This window comes from Malania oleifera, chromosome 3 (genome assembly GCF_029873635.1).
Source record: "Malania oleifera isolate guangnan ecotype guangnan chromosome 3, ASM2987363v1, whole genome shotgun sequence".
NCBI lineage: Eukaryota > Viridiplantae > Streptophyta > Magnoliopsida > Santalales > Ximeniaceae > Malania > Malania oleifera.
This window is the reverse complement of record NC_080419.1, coordinates 1141010-1165731: the sequence shown is the minus strand read 5'-3', so window position 1 is coordinate 1165731 and position 24722 is coordinate 1141010. Positions and strand designations below refer to the sequence as shown.

At 37.1% G+C, this 24722-nt stretch overlaps 2 protein-coding genes across 2 annotated transcripts; one reads left to right on the top strand and one right to left on the bottom strand.

Annotated features, from left to right (window-relative positions):
- Positions 1-8425: 8425 nt before the first annotated feature.
- On the top strand, positions 8426-20345 carry LOC131151674 (pleiotropic drug resistance protein 3-like). Its single transcript, XM_058103005.1, has 24 exons — positions 8426-9397; positions 10936-11059; positions 11191-11276; positions 11462-11546; positions 11719-11878; positions 11995-12071; positions 12159-12212; positions 12319-12409; positions 12650-12951; positions 13040-13321; positions 13430-13743; positions 13856-14016; positions 14090-14193; positions 14305-14458; positions 14539-14679; positions 14790-14863; positions 14960-15292; positions 15495-15785; positions 16239-16322; positions 17323-17456; positions 17636-17863; positions 18406-18577; positions 18687-18941; positions 19759-20345. The coding sequence occupies exons 1-24, from the start codon at positions 9051-9053 to the stop codon at positions 20023-20025; spliced, it is 4320 nt and encodes a 1439-aa protein (XP_057958988.1). The 5' UTR covers positions 8426-9050; the 3' UTR covers positions 20026-20345.
- Positions 20346-21797: 1452 nt separating this feature from the next.
- On the bottom strand, positions 21798-24287 carry LOC131151676 (pentatricopeptide repeat-containing protein At3g06430, chloroplastic). The gene is made up of 2 exons (XM_058103010.1): positions 23740-24287; positions 21798-23251 (listed from the first exon to the last, which is right to left on the bottom strand). Exons 1-2 carry the CDS (start codon positions 24130-24132, stop codon positions 22145-22147), a joined length of 1500 nt encoding a protein of 499 aa, XP_057958993.1. The 5' UTR covers positions 24133-24287; the 3' UTR covers positions 21798-22144.
- Between the last annotated feature and the right edge of the window lie 435 nt (positions 24288-24722).

Sequence of the window (24722 nt, the reverse complement as noted above, 5' to 3'; positions counted from 1 at the left end):
CGTACGCCGGCAAACATATCCACACACATATATATATATATACAAAAACATCTCGGCCCGTACGCCGGTTTTCCATCATAAAAATCCATATCATCCACATTCCCAGAAGACAGTATTTCCCAACATTTTACTCATGCCACACAACAGATTTTCCACATATTCAACATACGATTATTTCCACAGTATTTTGCAAATATAGAATATATATATATATATATATATATATAAACTTATACATTTTCCATAAATCAAATGATAACTATATGTATATAAGCATTTTCCAAAACAGTACTAATTTAGTTTATTTCCTTACCTGATTCCTAGAAAGCCCCTAATAAAACTGCCCCGCACCCGCAGGGTTCCTAACTCAACACATTGAAAATGAAAAATCCCAGAATTAAAGTTCAGCATTTCGAAGTATACAATATTTTCCTCAACTGCCAAAAACTCAAATATTGGGTAGAAAGTTTTCACCCAAAAGCATTCAAGTTTAACACCTAAGGGGTTCCCTGACCAATACTCCGAAACTGAAAACTCTCAGTATTAAATTTCGATATTTTCATGCGTATAACACTTTTCTCAACTATCAAAACTCCAAAAATTGAGTAAAAAGGCTTACCTTGGATTTGGGATGGAATCCAACTTCATTTCCCTGACGATCCGCCCTGGCAGACTTGTAAAGAACTCTGCCAGGATCGTCGTGGTAGCTTCGGATCGTCGATCTGACGACTGGTGGGGCCGAAAACGTAGAGAGAAGGGAGAGAGAGTCGTAGAGAGAGAGAGAGAGAGAGAGAAAGGAGAGAGAGAGATTTCTAAAAAAATTGATATTTGTCCCGGATTTTTCATTCTTATAAAATAGGATTTTATCGACGAGCCCGACCTTCGTCGACGAGTCCTTCACAAATTTTGTCGACGAGACTCTGTATTCGTCGACGAAATTTAGGCTACCTCAGAACCTCTCTCGGTATTTTCTCATCGACGAAGCCCTATGTTTGTCGATGAATTCTCTTAAACCTTCGTCGATGAATACAGGGGATTCGTCGATGAAGCCCTGAAAACTTCCCCTTTTTATTTTTCTCTTCCGAAATCCGTGTTCGTCGATGAAGTCTACGGCCTCCTTCTCTTTCCGTTTTCCATTTCCCTTTTCTTATTATTTAAATTATCATTTTATTCAGGTCGTTACATATAGACTAGACTATTGACTTGGCAGTGGTCGGCCAATCATTGTCAGGTCCCACCTTCGGGCCACACAACCCAGTCATGTGGGGGTAATACATGATAACAGCCAACTAACCTACCAGGATCGTTTTTATGTTATTATTATGATATGAGATGAGATATGTTTATGTAATGCAGTATGTTCTGCCACGTTTTTTATATACATATGTTTTCCCAGATTTGATAAACAGTATTGGATATGATATGTATGGTATATGTGGAATACGGTATACTCATGTTATCACACACTAGTATTAGTTTATTTCCCTTACTAAAAGGTGTCTCACCCCTAAACTTTACAAATTTTTCAGGAGTCCCAGATAGGAGAGGGAGAAAGGCCCCGCTGACATAGTGTGGTTTATCTGCCCTTTTTGAAGAGTAAGTTTTTGGTAGGGACAGTTAGATTTTTGTGGGAATTGTCCCTAGATTTATTTTTGGGATGTATATATATATTGAGAGATAATGTTTGTAGTACTCTGGTATGTGTTATGCACATTATGATGAGATGTATATGATTTTATACTTTCTGCTGCGTAGGCTTCTGCTGTATGTCTTATTATATCCTTGGTACCCACGGGTCCAGGTGGATGGTGACCTGCTGAGCTGGATTGTGGGATATGTAGTATCGATTTTATGATGTTGATAATATTATATATAAAAAAATGTGAAAAATGAGCAGGTCGTTACAACTTAAAGGACCTGAAAAATTAATAATTTGCTGGGGTGAGAACTTCTCAATAAGGATGAAATAAATTATAACAGTGTGTGACAGATGAGTTTTAGTGTATACAAAATATAACTGTTTGTTAATCAAGATCAACTGAGATGACACACGCAGACTAAACTCACACATACATAACCAATATTTATAGCGAAAATTTCCGAGGATTGGGGAGATTACACACCCACACATGCAACGCCCCTTTACTGTAATACCATTTGTAACCTTGCCCTTTTATTTGGGTGCGATTACAACTGATACTTATCAAGGCATTCACCTTACTTAGCAAACTCTCGGATGGAGAGTTTTACTTTGTTATAAATATTCATGCATTTAAATTCACATACATGTACCACACACATTCGACATTAATCATACCACAGAGATCCACTGTTAGCTTTGGTGTATTCCCAAGAGGGGGAAGGGGGTGAATTGGGTATTTAAAAATTATTGTCTAGGTTAATTGGTTTAACAGCTGTATTGCTCAACCTAGGATTTGCCTATACAATTATAAACCCAATCATTTACAATAGTAAAATATAAACATTCATGTACTGGAATTTAAAATGCGAAAATTAAAAGCACGCACAAGAAATGTTATCAGGGTTCAGCCAATTGTGCCTATGTCCCTGCCCTTAGTTCGTAAGTCAGAGGATTCCACTAAAGCTCACTTAACGGATGGAGCGGTATTGGTTACAACCAGGTCAATTCAAGGGGTTGACCTCAACTAACACGCCTTTCTAGGATGGCGCACCTAACTTTTCTAATCAGGTCTAAGCCAGTCTGGGACTATTCAACAAGGCTAATCTCCCTCTTCAGGCCTGTGCCTGGAATACAACAAATATGAATTTACGTACACGAAAATATGTTTCTCAACTAAGCAGGTGTGTACTACAATACGCACAGTATACTCAATCAACCACACATCAATAATATAGGAAATGTAAGTTCAGTGATGTGATTTTGTGCAAGCAACACTCAATAAAATATTATCACTAATATGCTCAAGAGTGTTCTAATTAAGTTGTATCTTTGAAACAAGTTAATATCAAATCTCAATGTTCAATCAGAGTTTCAAAATGCTTAATCAAATATTCAAACTAACTCAAAATATTTTTCTTCAATGTAATGAGCTCAAAAGTAGTTTGAAAAATATTATAGCTTACATAAAATGTTTTTGCACAACAAAATCAAAGTTAAGGGAATCTTGTAATGACAATGCAAAGATCCCTAAGCTTGTTAGTTTATCCCAACACAAGATTTTTAATATTGAAATATGTGGAATAAACTTAACTAAACTCCCCAAAAATGAATCACACAATCAAACAAGAATAGTGGGAGTATTAGTAGTATCTAATAAACACAAGAACAATCAATAAACTCTCACAATATCAAAATGTATCAAGGGAATAAATATTTGAGAGTATTTTGGGCAAAATGAGATTTTGAGATAGAGATGATTTTTGCTAATTTCATCTTAATCTTCACAAATGAACCCATATTTATAGACAAGGTAAAAAATATAACCGTTTAGAACCTATTTGGTATTCTTAGAAAAGTCTAAAACCACTTAAGAGCAATTAACTCATTTTAACCCTTATTTACCTCGGGTAAAAAAAATTAACCCGAGAAGGTTTGGGTGGCTGAACCGAGGTTCGGTCACCCGAACAGACTCATTTTTAAAAGGTCTTTAAAACAGTTTGGCAGCCTAAGTGTAGGTTCGGTAGTCCGAACAAAAGTCAAAAACATTTGTTCGTAGGTTCGGGTGCCCGGTCCTAGGTTCGGTAGCCCGAACGCATGTGTTCGATCGCTCGGGGCCTATTTTGAACTAAATTTCTCGGTAGCCCGAGTTGGTGAGGGGTCCCTTTAAGGGGGTTCGAGCGCCCATGAAAGATATGCACAAAAATGGTTCAGTCTCCCAAGAGCAAAGTCAATTGTTGACTTTTCAATAGTTCGAGCGTCCAAGGAGTTTTGAACTCCTTGGGTTCGGTTGCCCGAGCACTCTCAAATTTCCCTATATTATTCAATTTTATTCATTTTTAACACTCCTCAATTTTGTATGATATATGTGCATGAGTGTTGGGACCTAGAATCATACTAGGGTCTTTTCAAGGGCCGTTTTGAGATAGTCCCAAAAATCTGGCATTAGTCGACCAACCTAAGGTCATTCAGTCCCTATGACCAAACTATAGTCATGTTGAGCTTACAAAACCTACATGCATGACATGCTGATATTATTACGGACTGATATAAATTATTACATACCCAAATATAAAATAAAATATAAAAATACAACTAGAAATAGACGTCAGTCTTCATGCACTGCTCCTTTGCAAATCCATGGAATACGCTGAAAAATATGCACTTTTAAGTGCGTCTCAGCTTCCATCTCTCATTTGTCATCTGTGCTTAGACAAGTAATCTTGTTCATACACTCAAAGCACACAGATGGGATACTGTGATTTGTTATAATCAATACAAGGAACTGACCAAAAAGTCAACGTCCACGTATACACATACACCACAACACATCCATACAGGATATCATACATTTTATACACATCCACATGGAACATTGCACAAGTTTCTCATCCATATAGGATACTACACAAGTTTCACATCCACACATGATACTACACGAGTACTTCACAATCGAAATTTGCTGCCTTTCACAAGGACCTATTCATAGTATATCAGTAAAACAAACTCCTTAGGCCTACTAGCGTTATATTGTGTTTTATATACAGGCAATATAATGAACTCCTCAGGCTTACCAACGTTATATTGTGATATACACACGAATAAGCATACAAAACAAATCATCCAAACATATCAATTCATTCACCATAGTATTCACAACCAGTTTATTATGAAGAGTTATTCTCATGCCATACGGTTTAAGTTTTAACCATACTGTTATATAATCGTAAATAATTAATATACCCTACTCACATTGGTTTTTCCCCATATATGAATTTTAATCAAAACCATCATTTTCAAATGCCTAACCCATTCAAAAAACCATACACACACACACACACACACACACACACACACACACACACACACACACACACACACACACACATATATATATATATATATATATATATATCAGGCTCATATTCTCAAATTTAATCGGTTCAAAATTAATAAAAAACTGGTATACTTTATTCTCCTTACCTAATCCTCGAAGTTTTGCCTAAAACTTCCCAAAACCTTGAAACCTAGCCGCTCAAATCTGTCGAGGATCAACGACCTACATATTGGGAGGAGAGAGAAAGGATCGTGGAGCACCCGTGAGTTTTCTAGGAGGCTTAGAGTAGAGAGAGAGATGAGAGAGATTCAGAGCAGAGAGAGAGAGAGAGAGAGAGAGAGAGAGAGGACAATTTTTTTTTTTTAAAAAGACCTAAAGTCTATTTATAAGTAGGTTGTCCTTGTAGAAAACCGTCAACGGTTTTTCTGTGCTTGATAAAACTGTTGACGGTTTGGCCCTTAAACGCTCTCGATAGTTTGCCCTGCAGGAAAATAGTCGACGATTTTCTGAGTCCCTCCAAACTGTTGACGGTTTGGTTATAACGACCTGCTTAATTAACTGGTTTATTTATTTATTTTATACTATGATATTCTACATACTCTGATACCATATTGGGGGTAAACCCAATCCTTAACCTAAGCAACAAGAAGCAGAAATCAAATAAAGATAACCATATGTAAATATATATACAATACCAGAGTATTAACATGTTTCCCAAAATATGCACATATATCTGTTTCCCAAAATACCCTTAACTATGCTAGGATAGACAAAAATCCTCCACAATACTCACCTCACTGACAGGGTACTACTGAAGTCCCTCTATCTGCGAGCCTGGTCTGCTTGCCTACCTAGATCACCTGAAAAATGATTCAACACTAGGATGAGTCAACGCTCAGTAAGACGAAATATGCTATTACTAGTGTATGGCAAATGAGCTACAGTATTATGAAATTTTTTTCTTCATATAATCATGTATAACTGGATACGTAAGTACAGTACAAGTAATAAAATACACCACTCTTTCCAAGTAACTTTACATAACAATATTGTAGGTTACTATTCAAAATACTTCTAGTGTGCATAAGTATGTTCCTTATTTCTATAAATCTGTACATACGTAATAGTAACTGAAAACTTTCCCTGTGAATAACAATGTGTCATAATTTAACCCCTCATGACAGGGTTGTGTGGCCCTTAGGCGAGATCTACACTGGTTGGTTGGCCAGGGTAAATCACTATACTCCATCAGTCTGATCTGCCCACCTCAACCCATATATGATGGGGAACCTGTCCACGTCAAGGGCCTAGGTGATCGATCTACTACCACGTATTATCTAAATAGGTGGTTGCACTCATAACATAACATAATATCTGTAGCAACGATACCATACTCTGTAACTGCATAGTCTAACAGGGTCTGATACTATATAATATATTTCTATATACAACTATCCGATTTACCATGATTCTGAAATAACCGTAATTACCATGATACTGAATAAACTGTAACTGTAATCCATATTTCATAGTACTGAGAACTGTGTATTCATAACACTGAGAACTGCATAATCATAATACTGAGATTCGTATAATCATGGTACTGAGATTCGTATAATCATGGTACTATAATTCATATAATCATGGTACTGAAATTCATAAAATCATGATACTAAAATTCGTAAAACATATCTCCGTACTATATTCATATTCTCAAGCCACACCATACTTTAATACATAATATTCATAATTTAATAAACTATATAATATTTTAAAATTACCTAGCATAGCATATTTTCCTTACCTGACTACTGAAAAGCCCCTATAGTTTACTAGCCTAACACCCGCAGGGTCTCCTATATAACACCTTGAAAACAATATTTGTCAGAACAGAATATCAGTATTTATTTACCTACATCATTTCCTATAACTGTCAGAAGGCCAAAAATGGGCTAAAAGGCCTTACCCTGAATTTGGAATGAAATCCAACTTCATTTCACCAATGATTCGCTCCGACAGACTTGCAGAGAACTTCGCCAGGAGCATCGTGGTGGCTTCAGATCGTTGATCCGGCGACTAGTGGGGTCGAAATCGAAGAGAGAAGGGAGAGGGACCGTAGGAGAGAGAGAGAGGGCATTGAAAATATGATAAAAATCTGAGTTTTCACTATTTATAAGGCCAGATTTGTCGACGAGACACGTCACCTCGTCGACGAGTCCTTTAGTAAATTCGTCGACGAACCTTACCCTCCATCGACAAAATTCAGAGCAGCCCAAAACCTTCGCTCGGTATTTTCTCGTCGACGAAATGAGATCTCATCGACGAGATCCTGAAGACATTCGTTGACGAACCCTGGAAATTCTTGAAATTATATTCTCTGAAATGCAATGTCGTCGACGAAGTCTACGACCTCCTTCTATTTTTGTTTCCATTTCTCTCATTCTTATTATTAAAATACCATTATTCTTCGGGTCACTACATTGGTCCTGGCCAAACCCTTTTTCCTTCTTTTCTTATTTATTTCCTTTTTCTTTTATTTATTTTTTATTTTATTTTCTAGGTTCGAATCTCTCCAAAGTGTATTAGAGTCAAGAAATTTTTAGTAATGAACGAGAGTAAAAATCTTATTTGAATTTGTTCAGAACCTTTTTGAAAATTATTTATTTCTTTGGATGGTTCTAGAATACGGGTTTCTAATCCTTATGAGCTAATCAGAAGAGTTTAATCACTAAGTCTAGCGTGGAAATTAAATGCACAAGTAATAAAAATGCATAAAAGTACTTTTAATAAATCAATATATATACAGAAGTTAAATACACAAGTTATGAAAATGTATAAAAGTATTTTTAATAAATTCATATATATACACAAGTCACTTATAACTCGTATAATTATTTAGTGTATGAGTTGTCATCCTTGTATCAAAACATTAGTTTGTATATGTGTGATAAAATCCTAATGGGGCAGATGTGGGCCCAGAGGGATGTGTTGAAAAAGTCAAAGCAATCCATGTTTGACTGGATTACTATATACGGTATAGTTGCGTAGCTGGTCAACTCAGTTTGGCTGACCGCTGACCCATTCGAATCTAAAAATAATTTCTTAATTATTAATTACCAACTCTAACCTCAATCAAGTTTGCAAAAACATAATAATCTTTCGAGATTTCAAAAATTTAAAGGACTTTTCTTAAGGTTTCAAAATGTAAAGAGCCTCTCTCAAATTTATTAAAAAGATGAATATATTTTGTATTTTGTAAAAAGGTTAATATTTTGAGAATTTTTGAAATTTTAGAAAGAAAAGTGAAATTTCAGAAATGGTAAGTGTGTTCAAGTAATTAATTCAGAAATTAAGAAAATTGGGGCGTGGGGGGTGCCTGGTGGGGATGAGTGACGGGGTCAGGAATCATAGACTCATGGGCTTTGGCCTTTGGGGTTGCCTTTGGTAGACGGCATAGCTTTGTAGCTTCGCGCTGCTGTCCCTGCCTTCTAGATGAAATCCCCTCTCCCTCTCCCTCTCCCTCTGAGAAAATAGATAATTAAATAATGAATATAGTAACCTTGAAGTCGATGTTCTCGCTGGTGTAGTCTTGCGGAAAGAAACTTCCACGACCTGTCCACCAGTTACGCATAGCTAGGTCAAAGACTACTACTACTACCATTACTACTCTTTACTTTTGGTATTCCCAGTCTCTCTCTCTCTCTCTCTCTCTCTCTCTCTCTCTCTCTCTCTCTCTCTCTCTATATATATATATATATATATAGTTGGAATTGGGTATTTTATATTCATCAACCGCAGCCATCCATATTGCAACCCAAATCCCCCCTCCTGCAAATCATCAATCAAGCAATCAGCAGAAGAAGAAGAAGAAGAAGAAGAAGAAGCAGAGCAGGAAGCAGAGCAGTTAATCTTCTAGCAGAAGGGATCCATTATATATATATTAGTGAGGGGCTTGGTAGTGGGGGGAGAGGGTCCACCAGTTATCCATCGACCAAAGAAAAAGAGATCGAAGAGAATTGAACAGAACACACAGCTAAATAGGGAGATCGAGAAAGATAGCGAGAGAGAGAGGAGATGGATCTGACGGGGTATGGAATGGATGGGAGAAGTTTAAGCTACAGGAGCAGTTCATACGGGGAGTCGCGGAGTAGACGGGATGAGGACGACGAGGAGCTGGCTCTCCAGTGGGCGGCCATCGAGAGGCTCCCCACCGTCCATCGCCTCCGCACCTCCCTCTTCGATCCTAATCACGACAACAAAGCCCCAGCGGCGGCAGCAAATAGTAGTAATAAGGGATTGAGTACTACGGATGTGAGCAAGCTGAGCTCTCTCCAGCGCCAGCTCTTCGTCGAGAAGCTCATCAGACAGATCGAGAACGACAATCTCCGCCTCCTCCACAAGCTCCGCAAACGCATCGACAGGCAAGACCTTCTCCCCCTCCTCTCTCTCTATCTCTCTCTCTCGGTTTACTTAACCCCATCCATACATAAATTAGGAAATCTCTCTCTCTTTTTTTTTTAAATAGTTCATATCATATCCTCAGTTGCGATTGATGGTTTCATATCCTTAGGAAAGGGATCGAATCTTAATTAGTGGAGCAAACATATAAATTTGCAGTAGCCATATGCGTCCTTTGTCATTAAGATGCTTGCTAGATTGGAGAAACTCTTAATTGATTAGTTGTAAATAGTCCTAGAACTATAAAGCAAAAGATTATCGGAGACCTACACCAAGGCGGGTGCTGACGCTGATTCTCAAATATGGCAAAACAAAATATCATAATCTGCACGGGCAACAGGAGCCTTTCATTTTGTAGTCAGTGTATGTTATGCATGTATATATGGGTATATGTTTATGTTTATTATTATTTTTTTATTTAAAAAAAAAACAAAATCTTATAAAGAAGTAACTAAATATCTAAGTTTTTAGCAGTGCATTTTTATACACACATACATATATGTGATATCCTTAATTCATATGGATCCTAATGTATTTTCAAAATTCCATCCACCCCCTTTACCTATTTATATTATGCACACACCCCTACACCACATGGCCATCTGAATGCCAATTATATATCTTAATTTCATTTATTCACCTACTTGTTAATTTGTTAATTATATTATAAATATTAATTAACTCCTATAAGCATTTTAAATTATAAGTTATATATATATATATATATATATAAATAAATTCATTCATTCATTGGACACACAATTATTTAATGACCATATGCCAACCAATTACTAATTGGGTGAATATATGCATTATTAATATATGCCAGCCCATGTGTTCATTCAATTAAGTAGTACTATTGGGCTTGCACCCTTCAATATATTTAATTGGGATTCAAAGGAAATGAAAAGGATTGGGAAAGATTTCACAGAACATGCTATAATGAAAAATATTAAATAGGTATGAATTGAAAAAATATCTACTTTCCGTAATATTTAAAGAGCTCGTCAAAATTAAAGTTTCTAATCATTAAAAAATATATATATTGTAATGAAACAAATAAAGATATATCCTCGTGTAATTTTTATGAGGGTATGTTCAATTTGCTAACAGGAATTATTTTTATGTAGGAACTTGTATTATTCCATCTAACATAGAACCAGAGACTGTATAATATACACCCGCATGGATAACATTTAGAAGTAATTTTTTATCTATTCTTCGCACCTATGGTCCAACGAGTTTTGAAAAAACACAATATACAACTCTCCGAATGTGTTCGTTCCTGTTCTCTAATATCTAATACTATATACATATTTTTTTTCTAAAATGTGAACCATCAAATCAAATTTCTATTGTAATCATTCTATCCTTTACGAATAAATATTTCGCGAATCGAATGTGGGTTTAATTACATTTGCATTTTATTTTATTTTATTTTAGTTTTTTGATTTAGTCATATTTGTTGATGTTGGTGTTTGAAAATGCGAGACAATTGCAGAGTGGGACTGGAGTTGCCGACGGTGGAGGTGAGGTACGAGAACCTGAGCGTGGAAGCCAAGTGCGAGGTCGTCGAAGGGAAGCCCCTCCCCACGCTATGGAACACCGTCAAATCCGAATTATCTGTATGTATTCTTAATTCTTGTATTGTGTTCAATCTTTCTTCATTTCTGAAAATCTCTTTCTTCTGTTTTTTTTTTTTTGTTTTCCTTTTCTCCGACCAAAAATTTATAATCAATGATGATGGGTGGAGCAGGGGTTGAAGAGGTTGATTCCGTTCAGTACCACAGACGCCAAGATCAGCATTCTGAAAGACGTCAGTGGTGTCCTCAAGCCTTCCAGGTAACACACCTACTCACACCCTCACATACGCACGCACACATATATATATATATATATATATATATATTTACATTTGAGTTTAGAGTTTAATGCGGTTGGCTTTGATTGATTACTTGACCCAACTCTCAAATTATTCAAGTTTAATACTATCAGAATGAAGTTCGACCTTATATGCATATATGCAGGCTGACTCTGCTTCTTGGTCCCCCGGGGTGTGGCAAGACAACCTTCCTAACGGCTCTTGCAGGCAAAGTTAACCCTTCTCTTAAGGTCAGTTACAGTGCTTTTCCAACATGCCTACCATGTGTTTGAATAAAAGTGTATATGAAACCATTAAGCAACACCCATGACCTGATCAGCACTCAATTTAAGCTGACCATTATAATTTATCATGCAATTTTCTTAATGTTTCCCATTCCGTTAATTCTTATTTCTTGTCCAGGTTACCGGGGGGATAACTTATAATGGGTACAAACTGGATGAGTTTGTTCCTGAGAAAACAGCAGCTTACATTAGCCAGTATGACCTGCACATACCTGAGATGACCGTGAGGGAAGCCATCGATTTTTCGGCACGCTGTCAGGGTGTTGGAGACAGAGCGGGTAAGGCTAGCTTCCTTAGTTTGTTCATCTACGTGTTTCCTGCATAGTTTTTTGCACAAGTATATATATATATATATTAGTTCTTGAACTCAATTGTTGTTAATGTGGCTGTGAAGAGGTTATGATGGAAATAAGCAGAAGAGAGAAAGAAGCAGGAATTGTCCCAGATCCTGACATTGACACCTACATGAAGGTAACCCTATCAACCCATAAGTGGACACTTTTTCATAAATTGCAAAATTACATTTTAAAATCTCTAACAGAATGAGAGTTTTAACAGGCAATTTCAGTTGAGGGACAAGAACAAACTCTACAGACAGACTATGTACTCAAGGTATTTTGCTTTTCCCAAGCGTAACAGGATAAATGTAGGCAGTGAGTGATACAATTAGAGTGCTTATACCTTGTTTTTGACTTGTAACGAACACATATCCCCTCAGATCCTTGGACTTGATATCTGTGCTGATATAATGGTTGGTGATGCAATGAGAAGAGGAATTTCAGGCGGCCAGAGGAAAAGGCTGACTACGGGTAGGAAAGAAACAAAGACAAACCTATTAAATTCCTCTGTTTCATTTGTAATTCTGTTAGTTGTGGTTCACCCACTTGCACATGCATGTACATATATGTATGTATTTACCATGTAGCTGTTATTATGGGACTACCCATATTGTGTGTCCCAAAATTGGGAAATCAAATTGTGGAGTGAAACGAGATATTGTCTGCACCGAGATTTGCTTTCTTTTCTCACTAAGCTGATTCATTTCTCAGGGGAGATGATCGTGGGTCCTACCAAAGCTCTATTTATGGATGAAATCTCAACTGGATTAGACAGCTCCACAACCTTTCAGATTGTCACCTGTCTCCAGCAATTGGTGCACATTACAGATGCAACTGCATTGGTTGCCCTTCTTCAGCCAGCACCAGAAACCTTTGATCTATTTGATGATGTGATATTGATGGCAGAAGGAAAAATTGTGTACCATGGTCCTCGCGGTGATGCGCTTAAGTTTTTTGAGGATTGTGGTTTCAAGTGCCCAGGAAGAAAGGGTGCTGCAGACTTCCTCCAGGAGGTGCAAAACACAACCTACTTATCTCCTGTTGTTTGAATCGCTTCTGATTACCATACATTTGTTCATTTCTAGTTCTTATCTTTTTCAGGTTATCTCCAGAAAGGATCAAGCTCAGTACTGGTACCGCACAGACCTTCCATACAATTATGTGACAGTGGATCAATTCTGTGCAATGTTTAAATCAAGTACGGTGGGAAAGAAACTGCAGGAGGAGCTCTCAAAGCCAAATAATAAATCCCAGTTCCATAGCAATGCCTTATCATTTCATGTCTATGCTTTGGGCAAATGGGAATTATTTAAGGCTTGCATGGATAGGGAGTTGCTTCTCATTAAGCGAAATGCATTTGTATATATTTTCAAAACGACACAGGTAATCAACTGCTTTTTGAAATGCGTATTCCTTGTGCTTACCTTCAGTATTAACTATAAACTGTGAAGCACTTCAAGCTAATATAATTGATTGCCTGCGTATCCGCAGCTCGTCATCATTGCTTGCCTGACAATGACAGTATTTATACGTTCTCGAATGGCAGTGGACTTGGTTCATGCAAATTATTACATGGGTGTTCTATTTTATACACTAGTCAGACTGATGACCAATGGAATATCTGAGCTATCCTTAACCATTTCAAGACTTCCTGTGTTCTACAAACAAAGAGACTTCTACCTTTATCCAGCATGGGCATTTTCTATTCCAGCTTCTATGTTGAAGGTTCCATTTGCCCTGCTCGAGTCTTTCCTGTGGACAGCAGTAACTTACTATGTGATTGGTTATGACCCACAAGTATCGAGGTAAGCACGCAACATTTTCAATATGACTAGAACAGAAAAGATCTGGATATACCAAACCAAGTTTATCTCACCATTCTCCATGTTGTTGAAAAATACTACCTTTGGATGTTAGGTTTTTCCGCCAGTTCCTTCTGCTATTTGCTCTGCATCAGGCATCATCAACCATGTGTCGTTTCATTGCCTCAGTTTGCCAAACACTTGTTGTTGCAACTAGTAATGCTTTTCTGGTTCAAGTGCTAACTTTCCTGTTTGGAGGCTATATCATTCCACGAAGTAAGTAATTTGTCAGTGAATTAAACCATAATGGAAAGGAACAAACTACTCAACAGGGTGTTATTCTTTGCAGCCGAACTACCATCCTGGCTTAAATGGGGTTTCTGGGTGACTCCCATGTCATACGGAGAAATAGGCATATCAGTAAATGAATTTCTTGCTCCACGTTGGCAAAAGGTGCAGTTGTCTAGATGATATGGCTTGATAGTTCTTGGCTTTTTGTGAGTTACAATTTTTTTTCAGACGATATGAATTTATTAACGATCAGGTCATTCTTCATTAATGCAGGTTCAAATGGGAAACTCAACTTTAGGGAGGGCAATCTTAACTAATCATGGGTTGGACTTTGAAGATTACATGTACTGGGTGTCAGTAGGGGCACTGTTTGGGTTCATGATACTTTTTGACATTGGATTTGCCTTGGCCTTAACTTACTTAAACCGTAAGTATCTCTCAATCTTTAAGTATGAAAATATCTGTACAAAAGTCTTTGTAAATTTACCTGTATGACTACTCATGCAGCTCCTGGGACATCTAGAGCCATAATTTCTAAAAAGAAGTTGGCTGAACTAACAGAAGATAGTAGTAGGCATGTGCATGTGCATGTGGAGAATGCACCAACAGTAGCTGCTGCATCCCAAACTGTTGCAGAAACAAGAAATGGTGAGCTAAAACAGCTACTTCACAATTTTCAATTTAAAATTCCAAAACAACCGACATGGTCTTCTTGTTATTGAATGATTCAAAAAGTATATGTACTATTTGTTGCACAGGGAGGATGGTCCTGCCGTTTGAGCCATTGGCGATATCATTTAAGGATGTGCAATACTTTGTTGACACCCCTCCGGTAATCTTGTGCAGCTAATGATTCAATATGATTGCCATGGCCTTTTGATTGAAAGGATAAATGTATAAATTGTATATCTTCATTCTCCCTGCACAGGAAATGAGAGAACGTGGTTTTCATGAGAAGAAACTTCAGCTGCTCCATGACATTACAGGAGCATTTCGTCCTGGAGTCCTTACAGCACTAATGGGTGCCAGTGGGGCTGGGAAAACAACTCTCATGGATGTTCTTTGTGGAAGGAAAACTGGAGGGACCATAGAAGGAGACATAAGAATTGGAGGGTACCCCAAAGTCCAAAAGACATTTGCTAGAATAGCAGCCTACTGTGAGCAGACTGATATACATTCTCCACAGGTCACTGTAAAAGAATCAGTGATATTCTCAGCTTGGTTGCGGTTATCCCAAGAGATTGATCGAGGAACAAAAGCTGTATGGCCTCTTCTCATAAATTTTGACATTTCTATTCTTCTCAAACATTGATCCTTGGATATTCTGGAAATGATTTGGATATGGCTCTTTTGAAATTTTAATTTCTTTAGAATCATTTAGCACAAGCATTTTATATTCAAGGAATGATGTTGCATATGTCACACATATTTTTATGATATAGAACTTTCTTCCTGTCATGCAGAGATTTATTGAAGAAGTAATTGAAACTGTGGAACTTGATGATATTAAAGATTCTTTAGTTGGGATTCCCGGCCAAACTGGTCTATCCACAGAGCAACGTAAAAGGCTCACAATTGCTGTGGAGCTTGTTTCGAACCCATCAATAATATTTATGGATGAACCAACTTCAGGTTTAGATGCAAGAGCAGCTGCAATTGTCATGCGAGCAGTGAAAAATGTGGTCGGAACAGGAAGGACAACTGTTTGCACCATCCACCAACCAAGCATTGACATATTTGAGGCATTTGATGAGGTAATTCAAGGTTTCTATAGTAGGTTTAAAATTCCTATTTTACTATTACTTTATTTTTGCCTACCAAAATGCCCAAAATTTTCTTCAGTTTGAGCTGAGTGCACCACTTTGTACCTAGTTCCCACATGTTATTGATATCTATAGTCGAACAAAAATTCAGCTATAAAAGGCTTTTGATAGATGCTATACTTGCATTCAAATCAAATTGGAAACATGCAAACTGAACCTTTTACAAGAGTGTATTTGTCTATTTTAACTTTGTGTCTAGTGCAGTACAATGTGTATGCAAATGTAAAATGTATATTTTGAGAATACATGTGTATAAGAAGCAAAACTTGCAGTTTCTAAGCTTTAGTTGACATAATTATTTTAATAATATTATTAAATGTGCCAGCTTATTGATGATTAAAGATTCCGATCAGTAATGAATGGATATTTATTCTACTTATGCAGTTGATTTTAATGAAAAGAGGAGGACTGATTATCTATTCTGGAATATTGGGTACTCATTCAAATAAACTTATTCAGTACTTTGAGGTATGCTTGCTATACCAGCATTATTTCTTGATAGGCATGTAAACCTCCCATTGCATCCTGATGATTGGTTTATTCTTTGATTTGGTTTCCTTACATGAGTTCTTATTCCTGCCTGCTAATTGGGTATTCTTTTTTATTTTTCTTCTTCTCTCTCTCTCTCTCTCTCTCTCTCTCTCTCTCTCTCTCTCTCTCTTCTAAAAGAAAATCATTTATAGATGCCAAACATTACACCGGGACATCCACAAATGAATCCTACAATTGAAAATTGAAAATGAAAATATTATAACACTAACAACTACTGATATCAAATTTATAACCGGAAATATCATTATACTGAAAAATGTCTATCATGGAAATCAGTAAATTAATAACCCCATGTTTTCAAGATCCAACACTGACAGTTTCAAATAAAAAGGTGGGAGAAACATACAAAATCATTAAGGTTAGCCTTTATTTATGGAATATTAAGCACTTCTTTTGGAACATACAAGCAACTTGATTTTGCAATACTCAAAGGCACGTCTAAATTTGTGAGTTGCATCACGCAATTATGGTTTTCCATGCTTTATGTTTAATTAAGTCAAAGTTATCTTTATCAATCAACCTCCAATATGCATGATCTTTGCTCATATGCTATTAAAGACTAGCAGTTCTATCTTATGCAATATTTGGTACTTAGGAATTTAGTGGAATGTGGAACTATACAATTTTGCATTCCATTCTACCCTTAGTCCTTTCCATTCAACGTACCAAATATTGCATTAGTTGCTACACAAAATCCTCATTTTTGGGTGTATGACCAACCTTATCCTTTACTTGAGAGCATGAATCAAGCAGAAATATGGAAAGGCAATTGGCAGAAATTATGTATATTTTGTCATTGGTCTTTTAGGCGAAAAACTGCCTTATATTTTCCCCCTTTTTTATCTTTTTTATTTCAAATTAGATGCATATAATTTGACCATGTAAGTTACTCATTTACATTTCCCCCATCCAACAGAGCATTCCTGGTGTCCCAAAGATAAAAGACAATTATAATCCAGCAACATGGATGTTAGAAGTTTCATCAACATCAATGGAAGCAGAACTTGGTGTGGATTTTGCAGATATTTATAATGAGTCATCTCTGTGCCGGTTAGTAAATAGTTTTCTATTGAAAAATATAACACGTAGAAATTGAATGGGATATGATTATGCATCACTTCAGTTTTTTCCCCTTAAAAATATTATTACCTATAGATCATCATGAACAAATGAGAATTTTCTTTGGTACTGTATCAATGCTAATTTCTATTGTGCTTTTCTCTATGTAGGGAAACCTTAGAAGTGGTAAAAGAGTTAAGTGAACCACCACCAGGTTCAAGAGACTTGCACTTTCCTTCTCGATTTCCACAAAGTGGTTGGGAACAATTTAAGGCATGCTTCTGGAAACATTCTCTATCTTATTGGAGAAGCCCTAAGTACAACGTGGTGCGTTTTGTGTTTATGATTGCTATAGCAATTTTGTTTGCGGCAGTCTTTTGGCAGAAAGCAGGCAAAATGTAAGTTCTTGCTTTGGTTTGGTGTGGTTCTGGAAAGCTGCATGATAGATACACAAATTGTAAACTAGAGAGCAAGAAATTTATCCATGTTACTTGCAGACTCCACTTTAAGATGAATTTTACACATTAAAACACGGTTAAACTGCCATAAATTCCTGATATAGAGTCGTCATTTAAACTCCAGTTCAGTCCAAATGAGTAGGCTTCATGGAATAAACAAAAGAAAGAATCTTCATTGTATGAAAATAGAATCATGATAGTACTTCTCAAGAGGAGCTTGAGCTTGTATACATAATTTACCTTGACTAATATTTCTGCTTAATGATCTTAAGAGAAGTTCCATTCTTTGTCTAAACTTGAAATCATTAGGCAGAATATGAAATAATTCTCAACGTAGGTTCTTACTGAGGATTATTAGGGAAAGAGCTTCTCTTTAACTAAATGCAGATGATATTTTGAGCTTTATTCCTTGGGTCTTAATTTTTTGTTTGTCATGGCTAATTTTTGCCTTAAAAGCTAATACAATCCTTTGTTATGTGTAGAAACAACGAGCAGGATCTGTCCATTATACTCGGATCAATGTATATCGCTGTCATATTCTTGGGTATAAGCAATTGCTCAATGGTTCTACCGTACGTTGATATTGAGCGCACAGTTTTGTACCGGGAAAAATTTGCTGGCATGTACTCATCTAGGGCCTACACGCTTGCACAGGTTCAGTCTCACAACCATAATCAAGAAATTTTATTGATTATTACCTTTTGCTTATTATTACCTCAGAATTTGTTCAAAATCTCAATGTAAATGATCTTTTTGATTGTAGGTGGCCATTGAAGTACCTTACGTACTAGTGCAGGCGTTTTTGTATGTAGCCATCACATATCCAACCATGGGATATGCCTGGTCAGCTTACAAGGTGTTTTGGTTCTTCTATGCAACATTCTGTACATTTTTGTACTTCACATATCTTGGGATGCTAATGATGTCAGTGAGCCCAAATGTCCTAGTTGCTTCTATCTTGTCAACTGCAGTCTATACCATACTGAATCTTTACTCAGGATTCCTTATGCCAGGACCGGTAAGCTCTCCCCTCTAATATTTAAATGAAATAATTTTTTATAATCATTTAAAAGTGAATTCTTTTATCGCATGTGAACAGAATTTATATGTAGGAATGCTATGTGGAAATTGAAACCGTGCACAAACTCATATTCCTTTTGTTCTAGTGAGAGGCCATTTTGTCTTTTAGTTCCCTAGGGTTCAATTATTAGCTTGACAATCAATGAGACTGCAGATTACTGCCTCCCAGTGATCCTAGATTTCACTTGCCTTGGAATATTAGTGGATCAGGAAATTTTCTGCACTAGAGCCAACTTGCCAGAATTGACCCCAATTTAATACGTGCAAATTCCATGTTAAGCTAATTCCTGGTGAATACGAAATATTCACCACTTACTGCTTATACTCTCTGTTCAAAAAATCCGATAGCAGGAAAAATTTGAAGGATGCTTCTTGAGAACCTTACTCATTAACTTGTAAGCTTCAATTTCTGAACTAGACCATGTTTAAAAAATCGGATGACAGGAAAAATTTGAAGGATGCTTCTAGAGAATCTTACCCATTAACTTGTAAGCTTGAATTTCTGAACTAGACCATTAAAAAAATTTAGAAAGAAACTCCTGCTTTCATAAAAAAGAATACCCTATTGAAATTAATTCTTCCCATTTGGAACCAGAGCAAAAAATGCCAGAGTCTCTTCTAAGTTGTTCGAAAAGAAGCTTTAGTGCGTTTAATAAAACAAAGAGGCATATGCTCCCCATTGTTGAGTTGAGCTCTTACTCAATTCTGCATTCAGTACCTCAAACATGATAATTATATGGTTTTTGTATGTGCAGAAAATGCCGAAGTGGTGGGTTTGGTTGTACTGGATTTGTCCTACAGCTTGGTCGCTCAATGGCCTCCTCACGTCACAGTATGGAGACGAGGACAGAGTAGTTACAATATTTGGGGAACCGAAGACAATTAGCGCCTTTCTAGAAGATTATTATGATTTTCGACATGATCGTTTAGGTCTTGTGGCTGTGGTTCTTATTATTATTCCAGTTGTTTTTGCTTGTCTTTTTGCACGTAGCATAGCAAAGCTAAATTTCCAAAAGAGGTAGTGAGAGTGTTGGTTTGTAACCATATAAAGGATTAGGTTTGTAGGTGCTCCAAATTATGCTTGAGCACATGTATCTATATATAGTTAATAATGTGGAAAGAAAAAGTGCAGTAGTTTCATTTGATTATGTAAAGTAAAAAAGAGCATTAGTATCATTCTATTTTTTGGAGTTATGGTCAACTTTCCCAGACTATACAGTGGAGCAATAGCACCAAAGTCAAGACGGCTTAGGTTCATAGTTGCTTCAAATTATGTTTGAAGGCATGTATTTGTACTCTGTTTGTAAGCCTTTAGTAATGTAAATAGTACTCTATTTCAATACGTATGCATCATTTCCTCTCGTGCACAGCAAGTAATATATATCTGACAACCATTGTTTATTGTTTCTTTCATCGTTCATTCTAGTTCACATGCCTGTTCATACTGCACATGGAAAAAGAGTATCATAGGTTTATGGTTCTATTCTTATGTTGAGAAAAAATTGGGTTTAGAAAATTGTTCCCATGGTAGCATCTACTAACCAATAAATGTCACAACTATACACTCAGCTGTAGCCAATGTAGCAAACTCAAAATTGTCAAGTCTCATTGGAAGCCGATAGCCGCTCTTGTCTTTGGATCCCTCAAGGTTTTGTTCCTAAAAATCTTTTTGTGAGTTCTTGATTAGCTCTGGTTTTTTTTTTCCCCCTCTTTATAAAACTATTTGGAAGCCCAAATTCCTCCCTAAAATCAAAGCTTTTCTTTGGCTGGTTGTGCTTAATAGGATCAACACCAATAACTTTTTACAGATTAGAAGACCCTTAAAGGCTCTCTGTCTTCAAATGTATGTGTGCTTTGCTTTAATTGCTCTGAAAGCGCTCTGCATCTTTTTCCTAGATTGTGAATTCACCTGGAGGTTTGCAACAAACTATTTAATTATTTTGCGGAAGGGTGGGTTTGTCCAAAGACAGTGGAGTTTTTGGCAATTCAATTTGTCAATTTTGGTAGGAAAAAGGAACGTAAAGAGTTATGAAATTGTGCCCTACATGCTGTATTTTTGGGGTTTGAGGAAACGAAATGCACGTACTTTTTCAAGTTGTCATTTTTGCTGTCTGGGAGAAGATTCACTATTTGGCTTCTCTTTGGTGTGTCAGTAATGAACTTCAGGAGGGTATGCTTTTCATATATTTAGTGTGATTGGATTTCTTTCTTGAATTGATAGGGCGTGCTGATTACTTTGGGTTGTTTCTAGAGTTCGTTTTTTTGTTTTCCCTTTCTGCTTTTTCTGGGGTAACCCAGAGTTTTGGAAGGAGATCTCTTATACTCCCTGACATTCTTATTCTACCAGTGAATTTCTTTCGTTATAAAAATAAGGGGTCAAACATAGTGGAAACGTCGAACTAGTGCTGCTTTAACCGGGGAGCCCTGTAACTTATTAATAGGACCTGCAACGGTTGTGTTTAGACCTAGATGCTGTCTTGACCTGCAACGGTTGTGTTTAGACCTAGATGCTGTCTTGAGTGCAGGGTTTCGATCAGCATGTGTCGCGCATATGCATATGCTGCAAAATTTTAAGGGAATGAAAACATGATTTGCAGATTTTAGCATTATGGCAGAAATTCCTCGATATGCCTTTGTAACGACATTCTTGTACTGGATTAAAAAGAGGACCTATAGGCAATAGTTTCTGAAGAAAATCGTATCCTCTGTCCAAAAGTCGTTATCAAAAGTTTAATTCTTTTCAGATCTTACAAAAACCAAGCAGAAGAAAAAGCAAGAAGAAAAAGAATATGGAGAATATAATATGATTCTGACTGTCATCTCATAGAAGTGATTAAAAGAAACCCTGGAATTAGTTGAGAGGCACCAATATCCTTTACTAATACATGAACATGTTATCAAGGCAAGTAGATGGTCGCAAAAGCCATTGTACCTCATATAAGATATTCAAGCAATCCAGTGCTGCAGTTGCCCATGACACTGAAACCAGTTGCCCATAAGCTGATGTATCAGCAATCCTGCTCATGAAGACTACTGAAGCCCTCAAAAAGGCATTATGTCTGTTTCAACACACAATCTGGATATCAATAACCATCCATCTGCAATTGCAGCTCATAAAAATGCACTCACTTCTTTACCCTACTAGCTTGAAGGACCATTAGCAACCACCTTCTCTTTCTCCTGCTCCAATTCAAAGATTTTGTCATGCATGCCTTCCTTTCTATATGCCTCCACCATGACACTGTAAGTCTCAGAATTTGGTGGACAATGCTTGTCTTTCATACGCTTAAAAACTCTCTCCATCTCCACCAAATCCTCTGCCTTTGCACATGCAGAGATAACTGCATTATAAAACGAGGTGTTCTCAGGTACCTCAAGCTTCCCAGCCAACTCAGCAGTACTTACCACCTTATGGAAGAGGCCAGCATTGGCATACCCCTTAATAAGACAGCAGAATGTCTTGGTATCTGCTTTCATATCTTCAGCACGCATCTGATCAAATGTGTACTCCATGTTGTTTGCATCCCCTGCATCCGAAAAAGCCTCAATCACATTATTGTAAGTTGATGTAGTCCAAGGAAAAGAAAGCTTCCGCATGTACTCCATCACTGACGACATCTTGTCATACATTCGTTTTTTCCCGTAGGCACCTATAAGAATATTAAAAGTGCGTGTTTCCGCCTGAATTCCAAAATTCCGAAATTTCTCATACCATCTCTCCATAGGTTCAATCTGACCCTTGTTACCAAATATGCTAATAATAATGTTCATTGTCCAGACATCAGGTTTGCATGTAGTGCTTTCGAGCATCCCCAGCAACACCTTCTCCATCTGGTCATATTTCCCTGCCTTCCCATAGCCACTCAACACTATGTTTTGTGTGACAGTGTTTGGAGCTATAAGACGCTCCTTCATTTGTTCATAGAGGGACTCAACCAATTCAAAACGAGAAGCATCAACACAAGCCTTAATCAGGGTACTGTATGTGAAAACATCAGGCTGACAAAGTGGGAGGGTCTTCATCAGGTCAAGGATTGAGAATGCTTCTTCAATGAGATTGTTCCGACAATAAGCTGCGAGCAAGGCTGTGTAAAGTTCAGAGGTGGGTTCGCATCCTTCTTCAACCATTGTGTCAAAAAGCTGACGGGCACGGTGGGGCTGGCCAGATCTTCCAAGCAGAACCAGGAGTTTCATGTAAGTCCCTTCTTTTGGCTGATAAAAGGGTTGCTCCTTGAGCATCTCAAATACCTAAACCAGTTGTATTGAGCAGTATAATGTAAGAAAATTAACTAACAACGATGAAAATTTTACTGTATTTTGTAAAATCATTAACCACCAATGGTCTGATCACTGGAGTGAAAAAGCTGTCTTCAGAAGCGCAAGGTGAAATTAGCACTTCAACCTCAAAACCACATGACAATGCTAACTCTGTGTTCGTGAGTTATGCTAGGATTTCCAGACGCCCCATTTTGCTCTCAAGAGCTGTTACTAGTGCAGTTTTTGCAATCAAAAGAAGGAAGTACTTTCGTAAAATGTGAATTTAGATTTCTAGCTAACCATGCTGAACAAATGTGAAAATTTTGCAATTTTCCCAACCATAAAGCTACGAGTCAGTAGTTAAATTCTGTAAATTTTGCCTCAGTGTGATAAGCTAACCAAGCTAAGGCGCTTTGCAATCGTTGTGGTAAGAATCAATCAGAAAAGAGAAGATACGAGAAGATAAGCAAGAGCAAAACCTCAAGGGCTTCGAGCCACTGTTTGTTGAGGATGCGATCGGACAAGGCTTCGGTGACGGTGTTAACCCAGGCCTTGGCTGCTTTCTTGCGGTCCAACTTCTTCTTAACTCTCTTTAAGGGCGCGCGTTTCTTCCCCTGCGTAGGCCTTGATGCCACTGACGTCCCAGGGAATTCGCCTTCCTTCCAGTGTCTTTTCTGAGGAGGAGCAACCGCGGAAGAAGAAGAAGAAGGAGAAGAAGAAACGATGGTGTTTCGCGCAGGAGAAGCGAATGCGCAGTAGAAAACCCTAGCAATGGAGTCTTCCCGGGACCTGAGCTTGTTATGGTAGCTCCTGTCCGGTGGAAGAGGAGAGGGAAGGAAAGAAGAAGAGAGGGAGAGAGATATGGACGCCATTAACGGCCAAGGTGGTCGCAGGTAGCCTCCAAGTAGGGAGTGGCTGGCTTGGCTGTAGCAGCAGAAGCAGAGCACTGAAGCAGGAGCAGCAATGGGCGTTTGGTTGAAATGACCTCTTTACCCCTTCACTCTCACCTGTCTTTTTTCTTTTTGGTATGTGGGATAAATGTTTTTCCCTTCAAAAATCTGGATGATAATTTTTGTTCTTTGAATTTTAAAAAACATATGTTTTCTTATTGAAGATTTTGCAATCTATTGTATAATTAATTAATAGATAAAAAAGGTAATTTGTTTCCATATGAATTAAATCTGTTAAAATGATGGCAACTTCACAATTCTTTTTAATCTTGTAACGGCAATAACAATAAAATTAAGTCTTAATCCTATTAGGTGGATCGATTATATGAATCATTTTTCACCAATTTATGTGATCTTTTTCCCAAATTCAAATTTACTTTTGATTTTATTTAAAGTAATCATTTCGTAAAAGAAAAAATCAATGCTTGAAAAGCATAAATTTCAAGTCTTGAATTTGAATAATTTGAATATAATTTTATATTATATTTTTTAAAATCAATACAAATTTAGAT

Coding starts and splice junctions, on each gene's coding strand:
- LOC131151674 (XM_058103005.1), top strand. CDS start 9,051: ATGGATCTGACGGGGTATGGAATGGATGGGAGAAGTTTAAGCTACAGG. Junction 11,060..11,190: donor CCGTCAAATCCGAATTATCT/GTATGTATTCTT, acceptor TGGGTGGAGCAG/GGGTTGAAGAGGTTGATTCC. Junction 12,952..13,039: donor CTGCAGACTTCCTCCAGGAG/GTGCAAAACACA, acceptor TATCTTTTTCAG/GTTATCTCCAGAAAGGATCA.
- LOC131151676 (XM_058103010.1), bottom strand. CDS start 24,132: ATGGCGTCCATATCTCTCTCCCTCTCTTCTTCTTTCCTTCCCTCTCCT. Junction 23,252..23,739: donor AGTGGCTCGAAGCCCTTGAG/GTTTTGCTCTTG, acceptor CAACTGGTTTAG/GTATTTGAGATGCTCAAGGA.